At 40.5% G+C, this 9,336-nt stretch overlaps 1 protein-coding gene across 4 annotated transcripts; it reads left to right on the top strand.

The window, feature by feature from the left end:
* The first annotated feature begins 3,299 nt into the window (after positions 1–3,299).
* si:ch211-175m2.5 (uncharacterized protein LOC568697 homolog) lies at positions 3,300–8,869 on the top strand. Of its 4 annotated transcripts, none has more exons than XM_061252390.1 (5): positions 3,300–3,420; positions 4,176–4,346; positions 4,870–4,969; positions 5,370–5,500; positions 6,301–8,869. In XM_061252390.1, exons 2-5 carry the CDS (start codon positions 4,218–4,220, stop codon positions 6,601–6,603), a joined length of 663 nt encoding a protein of 220 aa, XP_061108374.1. In that variant the 5' UTR covers positions 3,300–3,420; positions 4,176–4,217; the 3' UTR covers positions 6,604–8,869. The 4 variants fall into 4 exon arrangements, with proteins under 4 accessions (XP_061108374.1, XP_061108371.1, XP_061108372.1 ...); XM_061252387.1 differs by having other exon boundaries at positions 3,373–3,515; XM_061252388.1 differs by lacking the exon at positions 3,300–3,420 and adding an exon at positions 3,522–3,698.
* Positions 8,870–9,336: the final 467 nt, after the last annotated feature.

Below are 9,336 nucleotides of genomic sequence, written 5' to 3'. Positions count from 1 at the left end.
CTTGCAAAACTTGCAATTGCTGAACGCTGGATAAAACAAAGGATAAAGTAGAAACAAGATGCAGCAGCCCCATTTCCTGTCACGGAATACTTCAAAAGAAAGCTAACCAAAATAAAACCAATGTTTTATTTTATTTTATTTATTTATTCATTATTTTTTCCCTCACAACTGAGTGAGTCTATTTTGTCTGACTTCTACTGCTGCAGCCTATCCACATATACTTATAATGTGTTGTGATGATGTGTTCAGAAATGTTCTTCTGCATACCTCCTCTGACCACTATCATTAACCACGCATTACTGCCTGCATAACTGCTGCTCACTGGATGTTTTTTGTTTTACGTTCCATTCTCTGCAAACTCCCAACTCTAGAGACTGTTGAGTGTGCAAATTCCAGGAGATCAGCCGTTTCTGAGATACTAAAAACCTCCCTGTCTGGCACCAACAATCATTCCACAGTCACTTAGATCAATTCTTTTTCACCATTCCGGTGATTGAAGTGAACATTAACTGAAGCTCCTGACCTGTATCTGCATGATTGTATGCACTGCATTGCACTGCTGCCACACGATTGGCTGATTATATAATCGCACGGATAAGTAGGTGTACAGGTGTTCAGTTTCCATATGTGCCTCCCACTTTTTAAGGGACCAAAAGTAATGGGACAATTGGCTGCTCAGCTGTTCCATGGCCAGGTGTGTGTTATTCCCTCATTATCTAATTTACAAGGAGCAGATAAAAGGTCTAGAGTTCATTTCAAGTGTGCTATTTGCATTTGGAATCTGTTGCTGACAACTCTCAATATGAGATCCAAAGAGATGTCACTATCAGTGAAGCAAGTCATCATTAGGCTGAAAAATCAAAACAAACCCATCAGAGAGATAGCAAAAACATTAGGTGTGGCCAAATCAACTGTTTGGAACATTCTTAAAAAGAAAGAACGCACTGGTGAGCTCAGCAACACCAAAAGACCCGGAAGACCACGGAAAACAACTGCGGTGGATGACAGAATAATTATTTCCCTGGTGAAGAAAAACCCCTTCACAACAGTTGGCCAGATCAAGAACACTCTCCAGGAGGTAGGTGTATGTGTGTCAAAGTCAACAATCAAGAGAAGACTTCACCAGAGTGAATACAGAGGGTTCACCACAAGATGTAAACCATTGGTGATCCTCAAAAACAGGAAGACCAGATTTGAGTTTGCCAAACAACATCTAAAAAAGCCTTTACAGTTCTGGAACAACATCCTATGGACAGATGAGACAAATATCAACTTGTACCAGAATGATGGGAAGAGAAGAGTATGGAGAAGGAAAGGAACTGCTCATGATCCAAAACATACCACCTCATCAGTGAAGCATGGTGGTGGCATGTATGGCTGCCAATGGAACTGGTTCCCTTGTATTTATTGATGATGTGACTGCTGACAAAAGCAGCAGGATGAATTCTGAAGTGTTTCAGGCAATATTATCTGCTCATATTCAGCCAAATGCTTCAGAACTCATTGGACGGCGCTTCACAGTGCAGATGGACAATGACCCGAAACATACTGCAAAAGCAACCAAAGAGTTTTTTAAGGCAAAGAAGTGGAATGTTATGCAATGGCCAAGTCAATCACCTGACCTGAATCCGATTGAACATGCATTTCACTTGCTGAAGACAAAACTGAAGGGAAAATGCCCCAAGAACAAGCAGGAACTGAAGACAGTTGCAGTAGAGGCCTGGCAGAGCATCACCAGGGATGAAACCCAGCGTCTGGTGATGTCTATGCGTTCCAGACTTCAGGCTGTAATTGACTGCAAAGGCTTTGCAACCAAGTATTAAAAAGTGAAAGTTTGACTTCTGATTGTTAGTTTGTCCCATTACTTTTGGTCCCTTAAAAAGTGGGAGGCACATGTACAAACTGTTGTAATTCATACACCGTTCACCTGATTTGGATGTAAATACCCTCAAATTAAAGCTGAAAGTCTGCAGTTAAAGCACATCTTGTTCGTTTAATTTCAAATCCATTGTGGTGGTGTATAGAGCCAAAAAGAAGAGAATTGTGTCGATGTCCCAATATTTATGGACCTGACTGTATATATATATATATATATATATATATATACACTTTTTTTCTCAGCTATAGTACATGGCATTATTCCCAAAATGATGATGACAATATGACCATGTCACACCCAAACCTGGGTGATGTTTATGGGTAAAACATTTTTTTATTACGTTTTTTAATTATTACATTTCGGAAGACAGCATAGCCACAAGCATAGCCTTTGAAGTCCAAACTGTAATGCATAAGGACTGAATTTAATGTAAGTTTCCAACCACATTTCTTAACATGCTTAACTTTCCCTCATGGAAAAATAATTAAGACCATTATTTATTTCTTTTTCTTTTTTTTTAATATAAGTTATAAGATTATTTCATAAAACATTCCAATCCGAAAATAACCACAATGTAGAGTCATTTCTACTTTATTTCTACATTATTTCTTATTTCTTCATGTTTACAATTGGAATTATAACAAATGTATTGAGAAAAAGAGGTTGGTGTCTAGAGTAATGCCTTCTATGGATTTCAGCAGGCAGAAACTGCCTGACCCAAGTCTACAGACAGTGAGCACATTTAGCCAATCGTAACCCGGAGTGTATAAGATGCAACCTTCCCGGGTGCCTGTAACTTCCATCGCTCTCCTCACATGACTCCTCTGAACTTTATTGTTTTACTATTGATCTTTACTGAGAATACGCTTTTAAATTAAAAAATAATCGGACCTAGACACACCAGAGGGCCTTCTGTGCTTTACATCACATACTATAACCACCAGACAGTGTCTGATGTCCGTCTGTTTGATTCATTGCCAACAATGTATTTTTTCTTGTGTTTTGTTGCATTCTGGGTCTAAGGGCATTTTCTAAATCTATACACCATTTAACTCCCTCCAGTGTCCCATTCTTCACGGTTGCTCTGTATTGGCCTTATATACAGATCTTACTTTTATTTTTTAACCATTATTGCTCTTATATCCTTAGCCAATAGTAAAATGTAGTTATTTTGCATATTTATGAAGTAGGTTTTATGTTTTCTCTGAAAGTTACCGAGCAGTATTGCATAACTTTGTTAATGCTGGGAATATAATGCATCAGTAGGCCGAGCTAGTAAACTGTCCAGTTAGCTCTCAAATTGTGTAGCACTAAATTAATTTGAATATTCAATAGTCGAATTGGTTCCCCAGCCAACAACGACAGAACAGTATATAACACGATTCTCCATTGAATTCCACTATTACTTTCTTGTTGCGTTCTTCCACTATCTTTGGTTTCTCACTGAAGGTAGGCGGGACAACGGATTGAAACTGGAGGTGTTTCAGGAACCGTGAAACCCGGTTGGCTCTTCGCTAACCAGGAAGGAGTTGTCTGTGGAGGTCGAGTACTCGCGATCACCAACAAACATTTTCTAACTAGAAATATGGCTTGTGGTGCAGGTGTTTTGCAATTGTTTCGACGGCCCGCATTAGTGGTACTGCAGAGTTTTTATTATTATTATTTTTCCGGAATTGAGTAATGTTGCCTTTTAGTTAGAAATGTTCGTGTTTGTAGCTACGTTGTGTTTGCAAAGCTAACATAATCGAGGCTAACTACTGAAGTTTCTTGAATTGAACTTGAAGATACAAGCTGACAATGATTATCTAGGTTGACGAACGTAAGACTCTGGGTTATTTTGCGTTAGCTTTATGGGGTATTTCAGTGACAGCTTGTCAAGTCATTTTAGCTACGTTACTTTGTCCTTGTTTGTGGTTGATGCTCACTGATTAGGCTACCTTGATACACGAGTAAATAAACTATATATATGACTTAGCTAGCTAGCAGTTTGTGCTGTGTGCTGCTACCTACTGCAACAAGGTTCTATTTAGGCTGCTTATTTGTATTAATAATAATAATACCGTTATTGGGTTGTCGCTACAAATTACATTGCAGTAATATGTAGCATAATCAGCATGGGATAGTGGTTAAGAGATGAGAGAAATGTTGTACCTTTGGGGTACTGCTGTTACACGCTTTGAAAACTGCATGGTTAATCTGTAAATGGTAAATAGGGACAGTTGGCATGGATTAAGGAAACATCTTAAATCCAGTTACTTTTGCTGATCTATTTCAATTATTGACTGTTTTTCATCAGGCCAGACTTAGTCTATTGGGAAAGTGTCAGCGCACAGGAGCCATGACCTCTGCTATTACCAGGAAAGCGTTCTCCACGGACTCCCCAGAACAAATCGGCAGATATCCCATTCCGTACAAGAAGGACCTTCCCTACGATATTGTAGAGCTAATGGAAGAGGTGGAAACCAAGGTTAGACATGTTTGGCTTGTGTAGCATACATCTGGTGTGTTCTACTGTTGGGCTGGGGACTGAAAGGGTGAGGTACATTTTTATACTGTTTTACAATATTTCTAGTTGTTTCATTGTTGTTGTATTTTTATTGCTATTTTATTGTAGTTTTTTATTGTAGTTTTTTATTGTTTTATTTAAACCTGTGGGAATGAAGAATTTCATTGTGCACTGTACATATGACAATAAAGCCTTAATTTTACATAAAAGAAAAATTGTAAAGGTGCTATCAAGGTCCATGAGTTGCAATTGCCTCACAGGGGCAACATTGGCTCAGTTGGTAAGAGCAGTCGTCTGGCAGACTGCCGGTTCGATCACGCCCTGGGTGTGTCGAGGTGTACTTGAAACTTATCATTTTTAAGGGAACCAAAGTTAAGGAAATGAGAAACTAACATCCATATCCAGACACTCTGGATGTGTCAATTCTAAGAATGCATCAACAATGATAACATTAACCCCCCCCCCCCCCCCATTTTGTTCCTAGGGTGGGTTTTTGCCCAACGTGTTCAAGGTACTTGCACATCGGCCATCAGAGTTTCGAGCATTTTTCGCCTATTACAATGCCTTGATGAACAAGGAGACAGGTGAGCAACAGTTGTGTTTTCCAGACAACAAGGAACCTTAAATTCACATTTGCCAAAGAAAACCTCAGATATAATAAGCACAACAAAGGTGTAATTTAGCCAATTAGAGCTATGATGGGATTAACATGGTAAGTAGGAGTGGTAGCATTATACTCTGCTTTCTTGCTGTTATCAGTGTAGCAGTGTTTCTTATCTTTCTGTTCTGGGGCAGCTGATGGCCTATTGGCTAAGGTGCTTGACTGGGACTTGGAAGGTTGGTGGTTCAAGCCCCAGTGTAGCCACAATAAGATCAGTGCAGCTCTTGAACAAGGCTCCAGGGGGGATTGTCCCCTGCTCAGTCTAATGAACTTTAAGTCCCTTTGGATAAAAGCATCAGCTAAATAACTGTAATGTTCCCCAGGAAAACTGACGAAAGCAGACCGGGAGCTCATTGTGGTGGCAACCAGCATCCATAACCGCTGCTTGTACTGCGTGGTTTCACACAGCGCCTTGCACCGCATCTACTCCAAGAACCCCACGCTGGCCGACCAGGTGACCGCGCACGCCGTTATTGAACAGGAACGTTCATTTAGCGCTGTGGACATGCTTTAGCGTCCATGGCAATGCGAACAAATTTGTTGCTACAGTAGCTGTCAGTTCAAGCAGTTCCCCAGACCTGGGTCAGATACATAATTGTTATGGAAACACGACCTTCTGGTCGTCTTGGTTGGCTCAATTTCTCCAGGCAAGATCAATCAAGCAGTGAAAAGCACTTGAATCCAAAGCAGATTTAGGTATTTCGAGTAGTGCATGAAATCTGTTTCCACTAATCTACTGTACCGCAAATGTGTATTTTTCAGACATGAGCACTTATGTTCTACTACTTCTGGCAGTTTAATTTTTGTTGATTAAAAATTATATTCAAACTGCCTCAGTAAATTGGTGTTATTGTCTAGTTTCAATTATGTTGAAGAAATTGCAATTTGTTTGTACAAACTTCTCAATGACTTTTTAATTGTTCATTTAGTTAATTGAAGTATAGACTATCTTCCAGTAACTCTTGAAAAACTTTCTTCACAGCATATTTTGGGAAACATGAAATTGAACTTGAAATTGTGTGTGTGTGGTATTTTCTGGGCAATTCCACAGCTATGTACAACATCCAGCTACATAAGAGCCTGATAAGAGTAATTTCCTCCCGAGGGTTATGAAAGCATATATCAGTCTCTTATGTAGCTGTATTGGACTTTTCCACACTAATATCCTGCAGTAGTAATGTAGGAAACTCACCCCGGGTCTGTGGAGTAGGCGGAAAGGGAAGTTTCTGACTCGACGCCTCCCCCTGGTGGTAGGTGACGGTGAACTACCAGAACGCGGAGCTGAGCCCCAGAGAGCGGGCCATGCTGGACTTCGCCCTGGCCGTTTGCCGCAGCGACGCCATCGAGGACAGACACTTCCTGGAGCTGGAGGTGCACGGCTTCGACCGGGAGGACGCCTGGGACATCGCCGCCGTGGCCTCCTTCTTCGCCATGTCCAACCGCATGGCGCACGTCACGGACATGCGCCCCAACACCGAGTTCTACAGCCTGGGCCGCGTGCCCAGGGACAAGGGCAAGGACGGGGGCAAGGAGGGCGGCCAGAGCAAGAGCGACTGATCTTACGGTCTGAGGACCGGGCGACCCCTCCGGTTCTCATACGACCCGCGCACCCTTCCTGCTACGTTTATGAGCCTCACCTTTTCAGTCCCCAGCCCTATATCAAGTGTATCCCCAGAGGTTTTGGCTTTGGTGGAGAAAGTAGAGAAAATTTAGTAGGGTTTTAGGGGCTCAAAACAATAGTATCGCAGTCATTTTGATTGGTTGAAACAGCATAAGTTTGAGAGTGCCATATGGCACAGTAGTTACGCTTAAGTCTTGGGACTGAAAGGGTCACAGAGGAATGTTTTCTGCAAGATGATCAGTACTTCACTCATATAATTTAACATGACGTAGTGTCTATTTCATGCAAGCTTTTTTAAGCATTCAAATGTTTCACCAAGCTGCTATACAGTAAATCATTTGTAACTCAACAACTGATAAAATTGTCTTAACATGCCAGACATTACACATTTAGTCTCATCCTGCTTTATTAACTGAAAATAGCTCCACAATGAATGAAGTTGTATTCATTCCACTTGTGAAGTCTATTTTAAAGACTGTTGAGAAAGTGTTCAAATGAGTATGCGTAGAGCATCTTGCTAATTAATGATTTATTAACCCATTATGGACTAAGGTGCCCTATAGAAAACACATAGAAAGGCATGGTAACGGTCATGTGTCTTGAAAGACGGTCATAAGATCAAATAACGCTTACATCGCATCCGTCTGTTAAGGGAGAGGTAACGTGCAGGTTGCATCAGCCCATAAGGGGTTAATTGTCATTGTCAAACACTGTTGAAAGTTTTTCTTTTTTTTTCTTTCTTCGTTTCTTTTTTTTACTTTGGATGTAATGCATTTTAGCATACATTTCCCTCCAAAAGTATTGGAACAGCAAGGTCAATTAATTTGTCTTTGCTATACACTGAATTTGAGTTTGAGGTCAAAAGATGTACATGACACTGAAAGTTGTGTACAACTTGTATACTCAATAGTAGAAGTAAGCCCTTTTGGTCATGACCCATGTCTGGAAAATAATGGAACTGTATTCTTGTGTCCACTAGAGGGCCATATTTCCTAACTTTTTCCTTCACCAAAAATGGAATATTGAGGTAATTTTATGTTCCATGTATATTGACACACAATCACATGTACACACAGCTAATCAAGCTGTTTGACTCCCAAAGACCATAAGTTGTAAATAGTGATCATCTGAATTTGTACCAATAAATTCACTTGCAGCATCAAATACACCATCGGTATATTTGGATGTCAAAACAGATGCATAAAAGGAAACACGCATTATACCCACAATATAATGGATTCCACCAAGTATCAGGCAATTTTGGCTGATAATCTGCTTGCCTCTATCACAAGGCTGAGACTTTCTGAGACAAGGATGTAGGTGAACTTTCCAGCAAGACTATGACCCAAATACCTCAAAATCCTCACAGAAATGGTTCCCTGACAACAAAATCTATGTTCTGCAGTGGCCATCTCTTGACAGTGGACCTCTTTATTAGGAATTAATACTAATAGTGGGTAGGGCCTCCCTTTGCTCTCTAAACAGCCTCAATTGTTGGTGGCATGGATTCCACAAGATGTTGAAAACATTCCTTTGAGATTCTGTTCCATGTTGACATGATTGCATCACACCATTTCTGCAGATTTGTCAGCTGCACATTCATGCTGCAAATCTCTCGTTCTACCACATCCCACAGGTTTTCTATTGGATTCAGATCTGGTGACTGGGAAGGCTACTGAAGAATATTGAACTCATTGTCATGTTCATGAGACCAGTTTGTGACATGGTGCATTACCATGCTGGAAGCAGCCATTAAAAGATGGGTACATTGTGGCCATGAAGGGATGCACATGCTCAGCAACAGTACTCAAATAGGCTGTGAAATTCAAGTGATGATTGATTGCTATTAACAGGCTTAAAGTGTGCCAAAGTGTCCTACTTCTGCTCACCTCAATTGTACAGAGTGGTTATCTGAGTCCTAGTCTTTCTGTCAGTTCGAACCATGGCCATTCTCCGTTGACCTCTCTCATCAACAAGGCGTTTCTGTCTGCAGAACTGCCACTCGCTGGATGTTTTTTGTTTTTCACACCTTTCTGAGTAAAATCTAGAAACTGTTGTGCGTGAAAATCCCAGGAGATCAGCAGTTATTTTATGCATGATTTTATGCATTGCACTGCTGCCACACAATTTGTAGATTTGATAATCACATGGATAAGTAAGTGTACAGGTGTTTGTTATAAAGTGTTCTGTGAGTGTATATAATACCGTACCTATTCATCTATTTTTCACATGTTCAGCATTTTGAGTTTATCGCAGTAGTCATTAAGTTAACTTAAGTGTGTTTTGTGCATTTCCAGTCAGGGGTGCCAATTATTATGTAGCCCACTATATTTGCATACGTTTGTATGTGTGTGCATTTATGTGATCATATGAGTCATTTTATATGTTTGTGTTCTCAATACAAGGTTCTCAGGAGTTTAGGGCCATTTATTGAACAGGTCTGAAGAGAGCAGTATTTATTGCTATGCCTAGAATACATATAGGACCCTTGAACCACATGTAATGTTGTTGTGAAAGCCAGTGACATGTCAGTTCTGTTGGGCTACAGGGACGGGGCTTTAATTAATGAGACATTCTCCCAATATGCTTACTTTAGATATGGACTATGGCCTATTGTTGGCAAACTCTTGCGTCTTTACTTTTCAAAGGCTCAGGGGCAGATCTATGAA

This window comes from Conger conger, chromosome 8 (genome assembly GCF_963514075.1).
Source record: "Conger conger chromosome 8, fConCon1.1, whole genome shotgun sequence".
Lineage (NCBI taxonomy): Eukaryota > Metazoa > Chordata > Actinopteri > Anguilliformes > Congridae > Conger > Conger conger.
The sequence above is the reverse complement of the archived record's forward strand: the minus strand, read 5'-3'. Positions and strand labels throughout refer to the sequence as shown.

Excerpts from the sequence above, each read along its gene's own strand:
- si:ch211-175m2.5 (XM_061252387.1), top strand. The coding sequence starts at position 3,465 with ATGGCTTGTGGTGCAGGTGTTTTGCAATTGTTTCGACGGCCCGCATTA. Across the intron at positions 4,347-4,869 it reads TGGAAGAGGTGGAAACCAAG|GGTGGGTTTTTGCCCAACGT; the intron begins GTTAGACATGTT and ends TTTTGTTCCTAG. Across the intron at positions 4,970-5,369 it reads CTTGATGAACAAGGAGACAG|GAAAACTGACGAAAGCAGAC; the intron begins GTGAGCAACAGT and ends AATGTTCCCCAG.